This window comes from Malaclemys terrapin, chromosome 8 (genome assembly GCF_027887155.1).
Source record: "Malaclemys terrapin pileata isolate rMalTer1 chromosome 8, rMalTer1.hap1, whole genome shotgun sequence".
Taxonomy (NCBI): Eukaryota; Metazoa; Chordata; order Testudines; family Emydidae; genus Malaclemys; species Malaclemys terrapin.
In genome coordinates, this window is record NC_071512.1 from 88,711,166 (window position 1) to 88,734,171 (window position 23,006).

A 23,006-nucleotide genomic window follows, 5' to 3' on the forward strand; every position below is an offset into this window, starting at 1 on the left:
TGCACCAATAGTACAGTATATAATCTTCAGTTACTTTAAAAATGTTTAAAGGATATTTTCTATGCGTTATATTTAACCCTGTTGCAGCGGGCCAGACAAAATCTATGCACCACTTAATTCTAACTTCAGCTTTATTTGTGCTTCTCTGCATAGGGATGAATTTAACTGAAGTTCAAATCAATACAAATATAAGGTTCTGGGGAATTTTTAAAGGTTTGCCAACCCCCGATTCTAACACGTACTAAGGTTGCCACCTCTTATGTACCAAAATATGGTAGAGTGTTGGCAGTGTGTACTGAGCTGTGACATCACAGGACTTCCAGCATTCCCAAGGCAGAGAAAGGATTTTCCGGATTCGTACAATATTTGCTGCTTGCCCAGTGACTTCAAAAAAGTCACATAACTATACACTGGAACGAAAGCAAACACTTGCCATTTAAATTCATAATTTATATCTGAAAAGAAGCTGTTTGGGAACTAGAAGACACAAGTGCATCTGGTCCTTGCTGTTAGTGTTTAGTTTTTCCAAACTTTATTACAAAATATATGCCACACTTGCTATAGTAATGTTCCAAAGTGCTAGATTTGTAATAGTATTTCTTCAGTGTATGAGAGCATTTATGATAAATTTCTAAAATATATTTTTATTTTTAATAAGGAACAAGGTTTCTCCTTTGGCTCAACAAAGCCTCATGTCTAATGTAACATTCTACTATGATTTTGCCTCTATGACATGGGCACAGTGAGCCCAATAGAAGGGCATTTCATTTTATTACAACATTATAAAGATTATTAATACTACTGTCACATACTGTCCAACAGCACTTTTCTGTCTGATTTTGTTATTTGTGTTTATATCTCAGTGAACTCTTTTCCCCCAAGCCCTCTATGATGATATATTACAAAGCTACATCTGATCTTTAAAATAATGAAAAGGGAGAAATCCCAAAAGGGGAACTCTGTGACTATGAGCCCTGTTATTATTTGTGTGTGCACTGTTATTCAAAACATAGAAGACATCGTCTTTGTGCCAAGGGACACAAAATCTAAACTGGACAAAGAATACAGTTCAGACACAGAACATACCAGATAACTAAGGATTGGAAGGTCCAATCTCAAAGTAGTCTAGTTACTTTTTAAATGTTTCTTTTGGAAGATTATCATTGAAAGATTTTGCAGAAGACAAGTACTTTCAGGAGATATTTGACTGAAGACAGGGTAGAAGATGACAAATCTTCCAACACAGAAGAACCAAAAAGATCAGAGTGGAATGATACAAGGGGTGTTAATAAGACAGATGATTGGGATGAATGAAGAGAGCAGAAGGGGTAATAGGATGAAATGGGAGTGAATACATAGTAAAGGCAAGAGAGGAGCTGTGCAGCTGTCGAAGAGAACCTTGAACATAACAAGGAGGAGGAAAGACAGGGAAGACATTTGAATAAGGAGTGACACGATCCAAGTAGCAGGGAAGGAAGATGATTTCAGCAGCTGTATTTTAGATGGAAGAGAATTGAGTAAGGTGAGATGGCCAAATAGGAGGTTAAAGCAGACAAAGTGAGAAATAACCAGGGAATACACAAGGGTTTTGGCAATAGTGAAGGAAGGGATACAATATAGTAAAGAAACATCAGGATGAGGTGACAGACTCAATACGAGGGAGCAGAGAGGAATCAAATGTGAAGTGAGTTTGCAAGCCTGGAGGATGGAGAGGACACTGGGATTATTAAGAGCCCTGGAGAAGGGAGGAAGATAAGGGAAATGTGAGTTCAGTTTTCACTACATTGAGTTTGAGATGGCTGAGGTAAGATTTAAGATGAGCTATCAGAGAGCCAGTTGGAGATTCAAGACTCAACATAGTAAGACACAGATTTGGCAGTTGCCGGGGTAGAGAAGCTGTGAGGATAGATAAGGTAAAAGGTGGATAAAATGTTAAGGAAAAATAGGAGGGGAGTACAGAAAGCAAAAAGGGAGAAACGGAACCACTGAAACAGCCACTAAATGAACAACAGGAGAGGGAGTATAGAAAAATAAAGAGCACAGAGTTATGAAAACTTGAGGAGAAATAATGATTGTATCAGTGAGTTTGGAAGCAGTTAGGAAAGGGAAGCCAGGGAGAGATTTGGGCTTTTTGTTTTGCTTTTTTGTCCCAGGTGCATAAGAGATCTAGGAAGCAGGGCAGAGTCAGGTCAGGGTGCAAAGTGGGAACAAGGCCCGTGGAATTTGGACTAAACAAATCCATGGCTCTTGTCTCATGTAGAGGAGCACACATTAGCCCATAGATTCCACTAGTGACCACAGAGATTTACAGAGGAGACATCACCACCTCTTAACCTTCTCTTAGATAAACTAAATAGATTGAACTTCTTCAGCCTGCAAGACAAATTTTCAATGTTTTGAATAATTTGTGTCTTTTTTTACCCTTTGAAATATATCAACATCCTTTATAAAATGTGGACACCAGAACTTGATATAGTATTCCAGTTATACACAGAGTGAGCAACCAGCCTCCATCCATCAGACTGCTCTCTCTGATACATTGATTGATTCATGGGCCAGGGCAGACCAGGTCTGGCCATGATCCAGATCTCCCACCCCAGTTTAGGCATTCTGTTCCCCAGAGGAAGCAGTTGGGCACAGTCCCAGAACTCTGCAGACTTTTAGAATGAGAGGGACTGTTATTATGAGATGCCCTTGTTCATCAACACAAATAAAAAATGTACTTTATTTGTGTTTTGGGGGGGTCATCAGTTATCATGGATAGGATTTGCATAAGTTTTTTTCAGGAGGAATGTGAATGGAGAGAACGAAAGGGTAGTTTGTGGAGAAAGACATAAAGGATAAGAGTGGGAGAAAGAAACAAAGGAAGCAAAGTGACTGGAGTCTCAGGTAGGGCACAGGTACAAAAAAGGGGATTAGTAAGAAATGAGAACAAAAACATACAGTAAGGGTGGAGTTGTGTAGACTTTTTTAAAATAAACACAAGAAGCTAGAATTTGATATGGAAGGCAAGAGGAAGCCAGTGAAGATGTTAACTATAGCAAGCCAAGGCTAAAATACACCACTATACATTTATATTATCATTTTATTTGTATAAATTTAACACAGTTTTAACATTTTATTTATCACTGTGTGGTGTTTAAAAATAGATCTTCTACATATATAAATATGTAGAAGGAAACAATAAAAAGACCGGGAGCTAAGGTTCTAATTTTCCTTTCATTTAATACAATTTTCACACAGTATTACTCCACTGACTTCACTTGAGTCACCCCTGACTTACACCAGTGTAATGGAAGAATTATACCATACATTTAAAAAAGAGTTATTAGCCATTAATTATAATAATCTAATTTATGAAAAGAAAGACCACTTTGTCTTAAAAAGCAATGTTACCGCTTTGCACGATTTTGTAGATTTTGTCACTCATAGCCTGGTTAGGACATTGAAAAATATGACTGATAATTTAAGGATACCAATCTGATTATGCTAAGTAGGTCTAACAGGATCTATTTCAGAGTAGTTTTGAACAGTTCTATAATTGTAGCAAGGAGAGAAATAACTATTGTTAAATGAACTTTTGAATACAAAACACATAGACCTTTAATTTAAAACAATTTTCAAAGTGTTTTAAAATGAGGAAGCTAATACTATCAGTCCTAATTTGCATCATTCAGATATCAAGTCAGGAGTTTCATGTTTGATTGTTAATTGTTCTGTTTATTATCTTTATTTATTTTGAAAGACTTTATACAACGTTGTAGTGATTTACTCTTATTTATAAATGTGATTAGATTTCTCTTTCTTTAGGCTATTTTGATAAAATTTAGTAGAAAAATGTAGGCAAGCCTTATTCCCATAAAATTAAAATATTTTCATATTTCTATATTTCTGCAAAACCAACACAAAATGTAAATACACTAACTAAAATGACACAAATTGGTGTTATAATTAAAAACTAATAATTAATGTTACTTACAGTGCAGGCTATCTATTGTAATTCTAGAATTAGATAAATGATATAAAAATACTCTTGTCATGGAATAAGACAGTCCTCATGAAAAAGGATTTTTAATTAATGTAGAGCCCTGCGTGGATACAAATTTATACCCACGGATGTGGGTATCTGTGGATATAAACCACAGGGCTCTCTCAGGAACCGCAGCGACAAAAGGAGCAGAACGTGGGACCGCCACTCTCAGGAGCCAGTGCCTCACACCAGCAGCTCCTCTGGCGCAACTGTACCATCCCTAGCCCCGCCCACTGGGGTGGGCACTAGACTCACCAGCAGTTGTGTTCAAGTGGTGCGCATGCCCCCAGACAGGAGATGCAGACAGCTGCGTGGAAGGGATGGGGGTAGGGCTGGGGGTGGGAGCAGTATAGCCTCGCCAGAGGAGCTGCCAACGTGAGGCACTGGTTCCTGGGAGCGGCGGCAACCTCATTCCGCTTCTTTTACCGCTGCAGTTCCAGGGAGAGCCCTGTGGTTCCACGGATACCGATTGATATCGGTAGATATCTGCATCCATGGATATGAATTTGTATCCACACAGGGATCTATTTATTGGCAGCATTTCTCTCTCTTGATAGTAATTGTCTTCTATTCTGAATTTTTGTTGGACCTTAATTTAAATATGAATTACAAAAACAATTTCTGGAAATTTTAGATACGTATACTTTTGCTGCTTTTTATCCAGTCTTACAATCATTCTAGTCAGATCGCTGAAGTCTGTCAAATGTATTAATTATAACTATAGGCCCTAATTCTCTGTGTCTAATCACAATGGGCAGTTAACGTATTAATAGGAGATTTTTAAGGCTTGTTATTTCTGCATAATATTTCCCTTGGTATATTGTACCCATCTGATCTGAAAGAGATGTAACACATTTAATTGGGTGAAATTCTGGTCCCATTGAAGTTAGTTTCAAAACTCCCGTTGACTTCAATCAGGGTCAGAATTTTCCCCATTCTGCCTAACAGCTGTTAAAATACTGAAAGTCTCAAAAAAGGGTTGAAAAAGGAGGAGACCAAGAACTAACATGTTAGGTACAGTACATGGATTCATGGACTGAATAAAAAGCAGAAATGTAATCTATAGGAATGTACTGAAACTTAATAAATTAGCTCATGATGACCTCTGCAGAGTGGCCCAAAATGAAAGGTGCTTTATAAATGACTGGAATGTTTATTACGAAGATACCATTTTAAAAATACATTAGTTTTATTATTGTCAGATCATTTGGGTCAACGTACAGGCTATCTGTAGTGTACACAGCAACTTACTATAGAAAGTGAAAACTATGTTCATAGTTTTTATAGTCTTATCAAATCAAACTATAATACATGTTAGGTTTGCCTCCTGTCAAGGTTTTCCCAGGATAAGTCCCTTTTTGTGGTAGCTGTCCCAGGAAATCTGTGAGATTGCTGTGCTGTTTGCTATACACTACGTGCAGGCTCAAAATAGCTCTCAGAAAATAAAACAAGGTCTGTGCCCGAGTTGGTGTAGTGTTTCACTGCACCACAGTGATGCTTACTCTCTAATTTAGGTAGAAAGCAGGTATCTGAAGGGAGGTTGGCTGAAAAAAGTGGTCTACTGACACCACCAATACAGAGAGCATTCGGGTATTCTCTTGCTGTCCGCTCAGACTTGTTTGGTTTTTAGGAATACACACATTCTTACGCTCGTTTCTACCAAAGTGAAGGCTGAATCACAGCAGAGACCTGGTCTTTCTGTGATGTGTTGCTTTACTATTAGTGTGTAGTACACTTCCTGCTGTTGCTGCCTAAAGGGACTTGAGCTGTTACAGTTCCGATTTTAAACAATATTTTATACCTTTTGAATAGAAAAATTAAGTAGAGTTGTATCAAGCTGGGCAGCAAAGCTTTGAATTTTGGTGAACAAACGTTTGCAAGCTCTCATGATCACTGCTGTTTGCCTGTTTGCAGCAAAGAGTGCATAAACATTTGTGCACCTAAGCTGCCAGAAAAAATGTTTGGCAGTCTAAAGTGAGGACTCACTTGAGCTATTGAAACCAGTTACACTGAACCCATTCATTATTGCTTAATTATAAAACTGTATTCACAAAAGAAATCTTATTGGGTACTGACAATTCTACATTATGATGAAAATAGACACGCTTTCTCATATTAAAAAATAAAAAAACCTACAATATTCTACAGGAAATTCATAGAACACTCTAATAGCACAATTGTAAGCTGTAATGTTTTATACCATTACGGTAGAATATTGTATTTTTTCTTCAAAGTTTATGCCTCATAGTTTTGGCTTTAAATACAGTTGGTTTGAAAAACTTCTACCAATAATTTTCCATCAGAAAATGCAATTCTGTTGAAATCAAATTGCTTCATGACATTGTGTAGATTTTGCCAAAATTTTGTTTTGGAGGGGGAAAAAAATGTCCAACAAAGTCAGAATGGCCTAATCTTGGAACAAAATGTTTTGATATTTCATTCTGAAATAACTTTTCATTTAGAATATTTTATTTTATTTTATATAATATAATGTAATATAATATAATAGAAGTTAAAGTCAAATATTTTGTTGAAACAAATCATTTAAATCCAAAACAAAAAAATTGGGAAATTTTTCTTCATAGAGAGGTTCAGAATTTTGGGATTTTGTACAGATTCTAAACTAAACCAAATTTTGAAATCTCCAAATCCTTCATGAAACAGTGTTTCTATCCTCCCCACATCTCTACTCGCCAGTGTTCTCTTGTTGATATTAGACAGTATCATAAGTCTTCAAGCTTATAAATATCCTAAAATACTTCTTCTCACTACAGTGCTCTGTTGTTTTAGTGTTTAAATATTTCTGTCAGAATTATATTACATACTAAAATAGTATAGATGTTTACAATTTATTTTATATTAATATCATGAATAAGATAGGCCAGATATAGCCATCTGCCCCTAAACCAGCCATCATTAACTGGCTGCAAGAAGTACAAGGAATTGCACAGAAGTGGTTCTTGGAGAGACATATGAAGGGAAGGAAGAGCTTATTGGATCAGTTTATAGTTTGCTTTCCAGGCATAAGGAGCAGCATACAAGATGCTGCAGATGCATCTGTGTAAGATGCTGACAAACAGGTGAACAGACATCACTGGCAGAACAGAGGAAGTACAGGGCAATGTGATAAGTGCGGACAAGTGGATTGTGGCACCACTGTGAAGGCCTTAAACATGAAGAGGAGAAGAAGCTTGAACTTGATGAAGTGAAGAGGAACAAGTGGAGGAACTGGGGGGGAGCAGTGATGTCATCAGAGCAAGAGGAAAGGAAGATATATTTTGTATGGACTGTAGGAAGGTCAGAAATGGTGGTAACAATAACTGAGATGGGTGATGGGAGCAAAAAGAAAAGGATGGATGTTAGAAATGTTATGAAGAAAAAAGTGGCAATATTTGCTCACAGCCTGGATGTGTGGGGTACGAGAAAGAAAGTCAAAGATTAGTCATGGTTATGGACCTATGTGACAAGGAGGTTGGTGATGGTGTTCACAGTGACAGAGAATGGGGGAAGTGATGGGATGTAGGATTGGGTGGAAGAAAGCAATCGGAAGTGGAAACTATGAGCAGATATGATCGCCTAGAAAAAGAATATAAAGGAAGATGGGGGGCAGCAAAGATGGAGCTTTCTAGGATCTCTGCCAACAGTGGGAAGGAGAGAAGGAAAGCATAACTGAAGGGGTGAATAGACGGGGGGAAAGAGAATCAGGAGCGGGTAGAATAACAAAAGCCAAGGAAAGACAAGATTTCAAGGAGGAGTGAGAGCAACAGAGAGGTCAAGGAGGATGAGTATGGGATTTGGCCATCAAAAAACTTGGTGAGAGCTTTGGTGGAATAGAGCATGCAAAAGCAAGTTGTAGTTAGAAGAGAGGAACTTGTGGAAGTAGTTGTAAATGATATGTATGAATTTAGAGATAAAAGAAGAGAGATGGGAAATAGCTGTAGGAGTAGGTGGGGTCAAAAGTGGGGTGTTTGAGCATGGCAGAGAACATGACATGATTTTATTTTGAGAGGAGCAAGCCAGAAGAGTGTGAACTTAAGGGGAGTAAAATGGAGGGAGTGAAATTTTGGGGGTGAAGGAGCTTAGTAGCAGTGAGGAAAGTGGATCAAGGGATCATGTGGATACGATACAAGAGGAGAGCAGATGAAAACCGTAGCAGGGGAGACGAGAAAAAGGAGGAGATGGTGTTGGAAGGATATAGGAGGTGGGAGATCACATCATTTTCTTGATAAAGAAAATTCTGTTTACCCATACGGTTGTATGTGACTAAGGGAGTTCTTATATCCTATTGGATAAATAAAGGCAAAGTTTGAATTGCAGTTGCTCCTATGCAGTGATTTATGTAGCACAAAAAGCAGCTGAGTTCTACCATATAGTCTTTCCTATTCCTATATAATGATGCCAAATATAAATTATTTTCAATAGTTTTGCTACAATATTGAAGGGACACTGTGAAGTAATTTTAGCCTTAAGAAGTCAAATTTTCAACTCATCATTTCAAATTGCAGGTGCAATTCTGTTAGCACAATTTTTTTTCCAGTCATGATTTCATTCTTTTGCTTGAAAATTGAATAGTTATTTGATTGGGTAGTTACCTGATTTTTCTATGCAGATAAAGTTTCCTTGATAAAGTCAATGTTCCTATGTCTCGGGGGAAAATTGTTGCTGCAATTTTGGAAGCCATTTTTGAAAATGTTTCATGGGCCAGGTTTTTTGCTGGTGTAAATGAGCATCACTACATTGAACTTTCATTGGCTGGAGACCTGCAGATATATCTTTAGAAGGTTTTGTTCTGGGACTGATACTGCAAGATGCTTAGTGTCCTCAATTTCCATTGAGATCAATGTTCGCGTATTTCCCTCTCCCATATTTGTACTGGTGTTTGTATCTCTCAGTCAAAGTAAAATAAATCATTATACTTAACAGCCGATTGTGTGGATGGGCCAGATTTTCCATTCCTCCTTTTCTGCAATGAGCAAAGGAAAGGTGGGGGAGGGTAAGGCAAGGTGTCTATAAGACCTATTTGCATGTCCCTAATTCTGGCCCTGATTCCCAACGTAATGTGGAACAGCACCAGAGAAGCTATCAATTGTACTGGTTTGTAACAGTCCTATGTTGATTATTATGCCAACACATTAAAGCTAGAGGACAGTCCCCGATGATAGGTAAAGCTCTAGCTACGTCCCCTATGATAGGTACAGCGATGTGGGTTGGTGACATCTTTATGTCATCCAAGTACCCCTAGAGCAACAGAGTATTCTGTGGCAGCTAAACATGCCCCACAAATAGCCATTAGTCAAGCCCTCCTCTCCAAAAAAAATGTTTGTGTGCATGTACCAGAAAAATGTGGAAATAATTCTTTTGTATGTTTCTAATCTTGAAAATGCTCGGTAATCAATGTGTGGGGTTTGGGGGGTCATTAAATTAACTGGGAAAAGCGTGGATTATTTTTGAAAGTTTGGTTATGGCACATTCTGAAATATGTTTTTATTTCTGTGGAAATGTACAAACCTATTTCAAACAGCGAGGGAGAGTAATGTACTTACCCGTGATGGAAAATTGAAAAGCCTGAGATTTTCCTTTCAACTGACTCCTGTCCTCCCTGCCATCCCACACATTGGCAGCGTTTCTCTCTGCCAATTGAAATAATGCACTGCAAATATAGTTAATTTGCTTTAGTGACAAAATGTGTATCCCTCACATTAAGTGAATTTAGAGGATGGGGAAGTCCAAGAATTCAAAAGCTCTTTCTTCTTTGCCGTCTCTCTGGCTTGGACCTATTTCTTAGCTTTCCTTGCGTTTATGATTGTAGTACCTATGGCAGTGAAAGTCTCATAGGTTGTCCTGAGGGCTTAAGGCTTCCTGGAGTCTGAACTTGATCAGTTTTGAGTAATGTCAAGTTCGTATAGCTAATAGAGACTCACCAGTAATCTCTAGAAATGGGTGTGAGTGTACTAACTGTACTTTTGGTGAGGGATGTTGGGAATTTACTAAAGATGTTAATTGGGTGCTCTAGCATAATATCATATCGCAAAAGAGAGCATCTGCTTGGAATTGTACAAGGGAAAAGATACCCATCTCCACAATCTTGGAATAAGTTGTATACTATGCATTTCAATAGGAATAAAAATATTGTTTTATAAGGGCTCTCTTTTACAAATGGGATCAGGTTTATAAATGTATAGGTGATCTATGACAAGGTACCTGTGAATACTCCCCATCTGCACCTTGACTTATTCCAGTTTTTAAAATGCTTTTAGGACTGTATCTCATGAAAATTAGCCTTTGTGATGGGTGAATCACAGAAACTGTACAGGGTTTCTTTGCTATGTGGCCACAGACACTGAGCTTCTGATTTGAAAGAGAGAGTCCTTCCCTTTCTCAGCCACCTCCACTTATAACAAGGACTATGTGTGTCATGAGTATCATCATCCTTTCCTTGGCTCAAACTATCAAACTCTATCCAGTGTAAATATGGTTATGGGACAACCAAACTTGGTGATTGGATACTCACTTGGTTAACTGCAAAAATGTTTGAAGGAGCAGAGAAGAATGGCTAATAGTTTAATTTTTCTCAGTTAATGAGAGAAATGATCGATTGTGTTGAAGACTCCACCCTCATGGCCTACAACAAATTGTGAAAAGAAAAAGGAAAACTTCAGCTACCACTCTGTAGTGATCTGGGACAGAAGGTTCCTATCCACCCCACTTTGGTGTTCATAGATGAGTGAGATTACCCTCCACCCCAACCGCACTTTGGCCAATTCCTGTCCTGGTCCATTTTTGTGGCCAGTATCCCATAGGCGGGTTAGCTACAGGGGGAAGGGGAGAGGCAGGTTCAGCATAGGGTGCTGTGTAGGTAAGGTTTCCAGGATGTTCAGTTTTTGACCAAAAAACCTGTTCAAAAAGGGACCCTGATGGCTCCGATCAGCACTGCTGACCAGACAGTTAAAAGTCCAGTCGGTGGTGCAGCTGGGCTAAGGCAGGCTCCCTGCCTACCGTGACTCCTCGCAGCTCCCGGAAGGAGCAGCATGTCCCTCCTCCAGCTCCTAGCCAGGGCTTTGTCAAACCGGGCCTTAAAAACCTCTAAGGATGGAGATTCCACTACCTCCCTCGGTAATCCATTCCAGTGCTTCACCACCCTCCTAGTGAAATAATGTTTCCTAATATCCAACCTAGACCTCCCCCACTGAAACTTGAGACCATTGCTCCTTGTTCTGACATCTGCCACCACTGAGAACAGCCGAGCTCCATCCCTTTGAAACCCCCTTCGGGTAGTTGAAGGCTGCTATCAAATCCCCCCTCACTCTTCTGTTCTGCAGACTAAACAAGCCCAGTTCCCTCAGCCTCTCCTCGTAAGTCATGTGCCCTAGCCCCCTGATCATTTTTGTTGCCCTCTGCTGGACTCTTTCCAATTTGTCCACATCCCTTCTGTAGTGGGGGGCCCAAATCTGAATGCAGTACTCCAGGTGTGGCCTCACCAGTGCTGAATAGAGGGGAATAATCACTTCCCTCGATCTGCTGGCAATGCTCCTATTAATGCAATTTTGCTTGGCTTGTCAGAGAGATGATGAAATGACAACTTGAAGATTAATAGACTTGGATCTGCAGATATTCACAGTGACATATGGGTTTTTTAATACTGAAAACTAACCTATCTACAATAAGAACAAGGAGTGGCACCTTATAGACTAGCAAATTTATTTGGCCTAAGCTTTTGTGGGCTAAAACCCACATCATCAGATGCATGCAGTGGAAAATACAGTAGGGGAAAAATTAGTATGGGGAAATAGTTGGTCCTATAACACCATCATACATTGGCCAAACCAGACAGTCTCTATGCAAAAGAATAAATGGACACAAATCAGACGTCAAGAATTATAACAGTAAAAACCAGTCGAAGAATACTTCAACCTCCCTGGACACTCAATTACAGACCTAAAAATCACAATTCTTCAACAAAAAAACTTCAAAAACAGACTCCAATGAGAAACTGCAGAACTGGAATTAATTTGCAAACTGGTCAACATTAAATTAGGCTTGAATAAAGACTGGGAGTGGATGGGTCATTACACAAACTAAAAATTATTTCCCCATGCTAATTTTTCCCCTACTGTTACTCACACCTTCTTGTCAACTGTTTGAAATGGGCCATCCTGATTATCACTACAAAAGTTTTTTTTCTCCTGCTGATAATAGCCCACCTTAATTGATTAGTCCCGCTAGAGCAACCCCCATTTTTTCATGTTCTCTGTGTGTATATATATATATATACATATCTATATATATATATCTTCCTACTGTATTTTCCACTGCATGCATCTGATGAAGTGGGTTTAGCCCATGAAAGCTTATGCCCAAATAAATTTGTTAATCTCTAAGGTGCCACAAGTACTCCTCATTCTTTTTGCTGATACAGAGTAACATGGCTACAACTCTGAAACCTGCTACCTACAATATTTATTTTAAAAATAAAGGCATAAGATTCTGTTCCCACAAAACTGGACGGAAAATTTCTTCCTCTTTTCATTTGTGATGGGGTATGTGAACCCTACACTGGGATAGAAGTGGTTAAGGAGCAGTTTTAGGCCCAAGTGCCCCTGCCCCATCACACCTGCAGAGCCTGCTCCAGCTGGAGAAGGAATTTAGATAGCTCAGAAAGGAGGGGATAGCAAATAGGGTAGAAGAATGGACCTATCCTGAGAGTTCCTGAGTAAGGGTTCAGCAGGAGTCCTTACTGCATGGAGTGGGGCTGCAAGTGGTAGCTCCCCCAGGATTTGGAGGGGGGACTAGTTTGTCTTTAAGGGTTAACGAACCGTTTACTTTATCTTTTCTTTGATTGTTTGTGAGACTGTGACCACAACCCTGGAGTTGGAAAGTAAATGGTAGAAAGTGGCTGAGGGAGGCAGTTTTGGAGCTCTCCTAGGGGCTTAATATTGCTGCCAGTCATAGGGCCCTGGGTTGAAGCCTGGTAAAGAGAAAGGGCTGAGCTCCCATACCAGCCAGCCGCAAGTGTGGCATAAGCTCCCCACACCTTGAGATAAGACATTATAAGAGCTGAAGTAAGGGTGTGAGGTCTTCGGGAACCCAGAGTTGGGCAAAAAGCTCCTTTTGGGGGAACATTGGACTTCTGTTCTTTGCTGGGCACTGTTACCCCGGAAAAGGGTAGACTTCAGTGGTGACCTGGCGAGAGGCCGAGTTACTGTCTACTGTAAGAGAGGCAGCCACCACGTCTGAGCGACCAACGGCAGGGAATGCTAGGGACAGGGGAGAGTTGTGACACAGGGACCTAACCACTAGGCAGTACCACCGATAAGCCCCAGGCCCATCACATCATTTAGCAGTAAGTACATTTTGATGACATGTAACTTGTTTAATGAACAAAAGTGATATGTGCAGAACAATTTAAAGTATTTCAAATGTGGTTACAACCTGTATTACTTCATGGATCCCCTCCATCACCACCACTAAGACCATTTTAGTTGCCCAAACTCATTTGTATTCACTTAGGGCGCACTGTGCTGTTTGTGGGGTTTTATTTATTTATATTTTATTAGTACTATGTTGTGCACACATGGGGGCAGCTTTTGGTTGGCTATGTCCATATGCACATGGCAAAATAACTGGGGCTAGCAGTCAGAATGTTTTGGTGGAAGTTGGACACATAGGTCCTAGGCTCAGAGAGACTCATTCTGAAGCCCTCCACATTGTGGAAGAGTATAAACAAAGTGGGCCATCAGTGAGATGGGCATAGTCCTTATGCATGTACATGTGTGCAACTCTCTTGATCTAGCAATGATCGCTAAACACGATTCTTGTCAGAGTTAAGCAGCAAGAGTAAGGGTTGCACGTTTGGAGCCTTGGATTTTGATTTGGGGGGGGGTCTTCCACTATTATGCTGCACTTAAATTGTAAGTCTCCACAAAGAAAATCATCTACTGAAATAATCCTAGTGATGTAAGTAATTAATAAACTAGAAATGTATGCAGTGTTGTTGTAGCTGTGTTGGTCCCAGGATATTAGCGAGACAAGGTGGGTGAGGTAATATCTTCTATTGGACCAACTTCTGTTGGTGACATAGACAAGCTTCTGAACTTACATAGAGTTCTTTCTTCAGGTCTGGAAAATGTGCTGAGTGCCATAGCTAACTACCAGGTTGGAACAGATTGTCTAAGGACATTTCCCAGACCTGAAGAAGAGCTCTGTGTAAGCTACATTTCCCAGACCTGAAGAAGAGCTCTGTGTAAGCTTGTCTCTCTCAGCAGCAGAAGTTGGTCCAATAAAATATATTACCTCACCCACCTTGTCTCTCTTAACTAGAAATGTCTATTAAACTTCCATCTTGTTTCTGGAGTTGTATAGACTGAGAAGTGGTGCTTTTCTTATGCACTGCAGTTTTGAAAAGTGCTGAAGCGTATTTTTTCAAATATGTTATTCTGTATATGGTATCTGTAGGCCAGATTCAATAAATTCTCCATCCACTCTCTCTATTCTGAAAGCCTGTACAAGGCTGCAAAATTGATTTGTGTGCATTTTTGCAGCCTTACACAGGCTCTTGTGGCAAAGAAGCTGGACTGTGTTATTTTTATAGATCTATTTGACCAAACTTACCCTGGTACGTATTGTTAAAATAATTTTGAATGGTGCAATTCAAAACATCAAAACCAAACAGTGGCTACTATTCAAAATGTAATAGTTAATCATACCCTACGTTTGTAATAACTGAGGCTCGTCGGGTAGATGTAGTCAGACTAGCTTACGAACATGCTTCTATAAACCAAGGATATTTGTACCCCAGGTCTTGGATAAAAGAACATGTTATTGCATTCATGTACCATACACCAGCATTCATTGCATTACTTCCTTTCTCAGCTGTTTATGGGGTAGTTCAGGCTTTCATGTTCAGTTCACACTATGCCTAGCAACAGCTATGAAGAATTATCAGGCTCTGTTTTCCCTCCGAGCTGCTGCTAGCAATGTCACATGGCTTCCCCAACCTTTGTTTCTCTCTCCAGCCTTTGTTTCCCTCTTTTCCTCCCGAAACAGGTTCCCTCACGACTGCCTGCCCTAATCGGTTGCTTTTATTGTTTTAGCATGGAACTGCCTTACTCCAAACTCTACAGAGAGGGCAGATGCCTGGGAACTTGGACATTACCTTTTTTAGGAATTCTACTTACCTTCCCCATACAGCTTTTTTTTAGGATTAAATTTGAAATGTAAATCCATATATCTGTAGTAATTTACTTTTATTATTTATTTATTTATTTATTATTTGATTTTCATGGTAACCCATGGTCTTAGACAGCCAGACACACATTCTGTCTGAATTCTCAATATTTATAGTCTCTAGCTGATGCAGAATTCAACATCTGCAAAGAATGGTACACAGTATCTAGCAGATGCTGAGTCATTCGAGCAACTTTTCAGTGAGTAAATGCCTGTGATAAAAGAATGTTTACAAAATATAATTGTACAACACAGCCCCAGCTGCTGCTATTATGGTTACCACTGTTTACAACACAGAAATGTAAAACTGATTTTATTTTATTTGTTTATTTATTTTTATTTCTTGGCCCTCTCCTTTCAAGGAAACATAGCGGCTACCCATCAAAGGCAACTTGGTTTCATTGTCTCTGATGTATGCAGTTTGTGGGGTGGCACTGTCCAAGTCATTTTTAAAATACATTGAGGGGATAATCATAAACTATTCTTGAATCAGCTGTTCTTGGTTGAACTGGGTAAATGGCCGAGAAGAATTTATGGGCCAGATCATGGATTTGTGGTGCATGTAGTCACAAGGAAGAGGGGAACTATGAGGTACTGTGCCATTCCAGTTTGGCTCTCTTGAAACCCACTAGTACAGAATTTATATGGGTTCTCTGTGTACTGAGCAGTGGAATAAAATTAAAGGCCATGTTTAAAACCAGAGGTGTGGTCCATTGTTTTACCCTAAATACCCGCTCCCCTAATCTACTTCCATCCTTTTTGGAAGGAAATGTGAAGGGTGGCAGCGTTTGACCCCATATGTTTACAGCTATTTTACTACTGTGCGCATCGGGTCAGATTTTAGTTTTAACTAAGACACTTGTGTGTGATTTGGGAAGAGGGATTGGTGTAAAGGGTTAAGCTGCATCAGGACCTTTGAGAGCCAGCAACCCTTACTTGCAAGTGTGCAGGTCAGAGCAGGGGCATCTCTAGGCACCAGCAAAGCAAGCACCTGCTTGGGGTAGCTTGTTTGCAGGGGCGGCAACCGGCAGGGATCCAGCCTGGGAGCTGAGAACCAACAGGGAGCCCTGGGAGCTGTAGTTCCTTGGTTAGCTCCCTGCCTATAGAGCCAGCCCTGGAGCAGGGAAAGAACTACATTTCCCAGCATTCCCTTGGCCGCTATCAACAGGAAAGGGAGGGGAAGGGAGTATGGTAGCTGAAACCTCATGCTGCAGCTTGCTGTGAATGGAGCGCTCACTGCTAGAGCGGGGTGGCACTGTGAATGGGGAACAAGTGTGCCCAAGGAGTAGAAGGCTTTCTCCCAGATATCCCCTTCAGAAGACATCCCCAGACTGGATTAGGGATACTGGTGTGACCTCACCTTGCAGCCCCCAAAGACGGAATTGTGTGGACTAAATGGACAGCGCCCCTCTCTATCTGAAGCCAAGCAAGGGAGGTATGTGGATCCCACTAGAATTTAAAATGAAAAGTAAGGGAGGGGAGGCTCTGGATCTGGATAGCTTTAGATACAGTACCAGGCACATAGGAAGATTTCCACTTCTGAGCCATGGAAGCAGAAATTGACTTTTCCTCTCCAGATTTAGCTAATATTCAGAAAGGGAATCTAGCACCTGCCTTCCAGATTTGATCACCTCAAAATTCAGGAGTGCTCAAGCTCAATTTGGGCAGCTGTTACTTCATTTCTCCCAAATCAAATATACTGATCCACTGTAATTTGCTGTGAAAAAGTAGGATAAAATTGAGCAAGAAATGCCTCCCAGTGGTTTTTAGGACTGGAATTGCTATTTTCAACAGCCATTGCCCCTTTTTTCTTTTTTAGTTTTATTTGTTTAAAAGGAAGACAGTGATATTGCATTGGCAAATTCTCCATAGAAACAAAGAGTGGAACAAAAGAATAATAAAGGCACCTCAACTTTTCCTCATTTATGGAGAACAGTCTTATCCAGATATCCTCCAGTCACACAAGCTGAAAATTGTTCCACTTAACTGCAGTTCTGTAACCATATGGGAACCAACAGGGCCGGCTCTAACTTTTTTGCTGCCCCAAGCAGCCCCCCCCGCCGAGCGCCACACCGCCGGAAACCCCCTGCCGAGCGCTACACCACCGGAGCCCGCCCCCCCCGCTGAGCGCCGCGCCGCCGGAACCCCCCCCCGAGCGCCCCCTGCCGAGCGCCGCGCCGCCCCCTGCCACCCCAAGATTGGCCGCCCCTTACCAGGTGCTGCCCCAAGCATGTTGCCTGGTGCCTGGAGCTGGCCCTGGGAACCAATCCTGTCTGTGTTCTGTACACATCCAAAATTCCTGCTGAATGACCCGCCCTGGGAGCAAGTTACCAGTGACCCAGGGCTGGGGTGGAAGGAGAGTGCAGGTGGGGGGGAAGGGGAGAGCCCAGAGCTGGGCAGCATGGGGTGTGTGTGGGGGAGAGCCCAGGGCTGGGATGGCATGGGGTGCAGATGAGGGGGGAGAGCCCAGGGCTGAGGCAGCAGGGGGGTGTAGGGGGAAGACCAGGGCTGGGGTGGGGGCAGCCAAAATTTTTTTTGCTTGGGGAGGCAAAAAACCTAGAGCCGGCCCTGGGTCAGAGCCATTGGCCCACCCTTCTGCTGAAACCTTTTGGAGGCATGGGGGTGACACTGCTGCTTGCTCTAGTGCAGGGAATGCAAGGACTATAGTTGAGGCTGACACCTACACTGAATTTAGAAGGCTCCTTGCATCCATCTCAAGTATTATGCACCCACAGACGTCCAGTCACAATCTGGCCCATAATACACATAGAAGAGTGTTAATAACCTGGACTTCACTAGTTGCCAAACCCAATAATCCATATTTTAAAAAATGAGTCTCCCTTCTTAGCAAATATTAAATAGTGTTGCAGTGAGGTTCCATATTTAGTAACTTATATAGAACACTATAGTATATTTAACTGTATACAACCATGTGAAATACTGCAAACTGCAGTTATCAGAAACGGAACTTAAAGCATTTTTGGACAGTGTATTCTTGCTCTTTAACAATTGTTTATTCACTCACTGTTTCATAAAGGTTGTAATAATTAATGAGATTCTAATGTAATTTAAGGTTTCCTTAGCCCTTCTTCTTCAAAAGTAATGGTTAAGATATCAGGAATTTTTAACTAATATGATCCAACTATTTTGAGTATTTCTGTACCTTAATAAGATTTAGGGAATAAATTAAATACTCAAGATCTTCTGAACATTTTTCAGTATTTTTTTGTCATTATGAAGGTTTTTGCTATTACAATGTTAGTAAAGGAGGTGCCCAGTAAAGACAATAGATATTGTCCCCAAGAGAGAGGAAATCTGTTTTTCTTCATAAATATTTTTATTAAAAAAACTGAAATCTCATAATTATATTTTTTCCTGTAATACAAGAATATGCTTGCATTATGGAACAGTTTTGTTTGAAAACTGCATTTTTGGTACAAAAATGTAGCCATTGCTAAAGTTTCATCAAATTTACTAGAAGATGCAGTGGTACCAAGGTGCCAGAATATATCAGTTTTTGCATGTTTGACATTGAGAATGTGGCTGTACTCTGAAAAATGTTTGTAGAAATAGCACTATGGTGTTCCCTCTTGTTATCTTTCAATGACTTCCATACTAAAGGTACTTAGTTAATACATAAAAAGACACTTCACAAGTGAAAGCTCAGCCTGGATTCCAAAAGTCAAGTTTGGTTCTTGTCTTGCTGTGCATCATTACCAGTAATAAAGATTCTGCAGGCCAAATGTTATCCTCCCATTTACCCTTGTAAAACTCCATTGTCTTCAAGTTATGCCCTCACTGAAGCTTTCAGTTACACTGCTGAAGCCTTATTATATTCTGATTAGTCCTATAAATTGAATTTACTGAACAATTCTGCTTAAGATATACAGAAAGGAAAAAGAAATGCAGCTCACTCTCTCGGCTATATTGGCATTGCAGGACCAACAGGCGTAAAAAGCAATAAAAACTTACTTTACTCACTAATGTGAGGAGATATAACTCTAGATACACACAGGCAGCAGATGGAATGAATAGGAAAGTACTATTTTTGCATAATCATTTTTCAGAGAACAATAGCATTTTAATTTAATGTCCATATGGACTAACATGAGCATGTCCGAATTTTGCCTAAACAAGAGCTACACTGGCAGATTGCTAGGAACCTAAGAGCTATTCCAAATTTTCATAAACTGGAGCAGATTGCAGTTGTTCTAGTGTTTAATACGGAGCCATGAGCTGTACCTTTGTATAAATGATGGAATAGTTGTGGTCACAAGTAAGCAATTCTGAACAAGGATTTGTTTGCAAAATACCATGAAAACCAATGTAGCAAAAAAATTATATATATATAAAAAAATCCCAACAGTTTGGACTTCAAGACATATGTCTGATATCTGAGGAAATGAATCACTCTTTTTCAATCTAATGCAAAATTCTTTTTTTTAAAAAGTTTCTCATTGTTCCATTTCAGTTTCTCCGAAGATATCTCGTATTTCAACTGACATTGTTGTGAATGAAGGAAGCAATGTTACACTTACTTGCTTGGCCACTGGGAAACCAGAGCCTTCCATTTCTTGGAGACACATCTCTCCATCAGGTAAGCACAAAACCTTTTTTAACCCAGAGTTTCTCTCTTTCAGGAAATCCATCACCATTCATGCCTTTATAGAGTAGGAAGTGACACCACTAGTTTTGTGTGGCCAGTTTAGGACAATTGGACCAGAGAAGGTGAGCACTCACAAACTCTAGCTGAAGTCAGTGAGAGTTGTGGGTGCTCAGCACCTGTTAAACTCAGGCCCTTAGACATAGGGTTAGACACACAAATTGAGATACCAAAAATTCAACTTCACTTTTGAAAATCTGGGCCTAAGTGACTTGTCTAAGGACACAGAAGAGAGACATTGTCAGAGACAGGATGAGAGTTCCTGGTTCGCAGGTTATGCTCATTTCAGCTGACCATAGTAATCTATCAAACATCTCAAAAAACAAAGGAATCTTTCAGACACAGTTCTAAAGGAAAGATGAAATTTACAGCATTCTGATTTAATATTTTTTAATATTTCACTACCACTGAGCATTGTGATTATGCTGTTATACAGAATAGTTTATCAAAATGGCTTTAAATTAACGTATACATGAAAAATTGAAAACAGACATGCTATCTAAAGAAATAATTGTGATTCTGATTCCACATATAGAATGCTTTTTATATTTTAAAGTAATTTTTGTATGTGACTAACAGAGTTAAACTGTTTTTAGTACGATAGAAAAAAATATTCTTCAGAGGCCTCTGTATATTCCCACTGATGGCAAGAGCAGCTTATTGCAAGTTATGTTCTTAGAGAAGTGCTCAAGTACACTGTAGCTCCTTCAAGCTTTCAGTGCCTGGGCTGTATAAGGGAGTTCCACTCCTCAGCTGTTTCAGTGCCTGTCTCTCTCTGTTGCTGACTCCTGAAGGAACTTCACTTCCGTGTTTCAGAGCTTTGGCTCTGACAGTCCTCTGTGTTTTACGTCTAGCAGAATTGCCGACCACTGCTAAATGGAAGTGGTACACAGCATTGGTGCTGGATCTGGAATGTTTTTATGTGGATATTTTTATTTATTTTAAACATAAAGGGTCTGTTCTACTCTCTCACTTATTTCAAAGAACTTTTCTGAAATCCATTGAGTTGTTTGGGAGTGTGTTGTCACTGAATTACTGTCTCCCATTACTGGAGTATAAGACTGATTTGATGATTGTTCTGTAACTAAAATATTATATTCCCCTTTATTTACTTCCATATTAATTATTTAGTTTGAAAGGTTGCTGGAGAGATCACATTACTTGGCATTACTTTCTGGTTGCTTAGTCAGATGTTTGGATACTTTTCATTTAGAATGGATGACTGAATGTGTTCCTATATTGACCAGAGTAATGGCAATTAATTACTGTATGTGGAGGAACATAGCAGCATGTGCCTAAAAGTGAGTCTGAGCAATAGTTTGTTTTACAAAACAAGATTTGAAAAAGTTACTATTGGCCTTTAAAACAACGACAATGAAATCTGTTTCAAGTGACCACTGATAAACTAGAAAAAATCAGTTGCATCATAAAGATGGTTTATAACTAAATGTCAATCAAAATAGTATCAGAAACCTTGGGGAGACTTTAGAACGGTAGCTTTATATATGAAGTTGCTTATAGGAGGCACTCCTTAGGGTTCCCTGAAAAAATGAATTACATTAGCTGAACCCTAGTGCCATCTTGCTAATGTCTTATAAGTGCTTCTAATTGATATTTTTTATTTTAGATGCAATCCCTGTGCAACCCCATTGGCTCAGCTGTTTATCTTTTCAACAGAGGAGCAGTGCTTTGGTTGTGTTTTAATTAAAACTTGTCACAGAGATTTTAATTTTACATTCTAGGTCAACTTCTTTATTGCCATTTGAGTTTTGGTTAACCTTGCCTGCTTAAGAGGAATCAGGAGCGAATGATGTTCAGAAAAAAGAATTCCTTAGAATAGGCAAGGTTAACCAAGCCTCAAATGGCAATAAAGAAGTTGACTAATTACGGCTTATTGCAATGTAACTTGCATGCTCTCTGAAATTCATTTAACTCGATAAAATGTATTTTCTAAACTACCAATAGTCAAATACAGACAAAAGCTCTGAAAAAATAATAATAAATATGTAACTATATAGTCTATACAGTATAATAGTACTAAATATGTATCAGTAAATAATATTGTTAGAGCTACCTCCCTCCAGTTATAGCGCATTTCTGTTTGCAATCAAAATTTGGGTCACAAGCTTGTGTGGAGCCAGAGACTGAGAGGGCAGCAGAACCAGTGCACTCAGTCCATGGGGGAGGGAATATGTTGGGTTGCTTGTGAAAGACTCTTCCTTGTCTTTCTAAAAGATATGTTCTAGCTCATCTAGAAGTTATGGGCTTGATGAAATTTTATGACTTGTGTGACACAGAAGGTCAGCCTAGAAATCATTATAGTCCCTTTTGGCCACGCAATCTATAAGTCTTTTAACCAAGTAGTGTTAATGGTTTCTTGAAGGGGAAGCATCCAGACCATTCTTGTTCATTGCATATTATCCACAAGGTATTGCTCCCTTGTTAGGTTAGGTTAGTTGTCATGCTGTTGCTTGGACAGCATAGAGGTCACCAAATTCATTATGTGCCTCCATGATGTTCTATTCTGAGCCAAATTTAGTGTGTTACGGGATTGGATGTCTGTAAGGCACAGGTGTCTGTTAACGCTTCTCCAGCCATCATGTTTTAGATCTTCCAGGGGGTCTTTTCCATTCTGCTTTTATTGGGTCAAAGTCAAAGATGACTCTCTCAGGGAAGTTGGAACACGTTTGGAGCAGATGACCTTAGAACCTTAGAGAGCGTTGAGTGCCAGTTGATCTTTTCAGTCATTTTGAGATGCTTCATTTGAATGGTGTCCAACTTCTTTTCAATCTTGACAGTGTGGTGCCTGTCCCATAGGTCAGAATACTTATCACTGAAACATTAAAGCTCTTTAGCACCGAAGCGTCATATTGCTATTTACCAGTGTGTTCGATTTGTGAAAGTAGGTACTGATAACATATGCAGTGCAGGTTTCAGGTTCTTACTTGCCGCTACTCATGTTATTGACAACAGAGCCGAGATAGGTGAAATCACCAAAAGTCATGACTGTGTGGTCACCCACGAAGATGCTAGAGTCCTCAGTGTGTTTGCAATTGCCACCTGGAAGAATTTTGATTTTACATCAACTAA

The 23,006-nt window shown here is 39.9% G+C and overlaps 1 protein-coding gene across 3 annotated transcripts in view; it reads left to right on the forward strand.

Moving 5' to 3' along the window:
• The window catches only part of NEGR1 (neuronal growth regulator 1), a 739,102-nt gene that overhangs the window by 374,390 nt on the left and 341,706 nt on the right, over positions 1-23,006 (forward strand). For all 3 annotated transcript variants that reach the window (XM_054037808.1, XM_054037810.1, XM_054037807.1), the window contains exon 3: positions 19,725-19,850. In XM_054037808.1, coding sequence (XP_053893783.1) covers positions 19,725-19,850 — 126 coding nt within the window. The remainder of the gene's footprint in view (positions 1-19,724; positions 19,851-23,006) is intronic.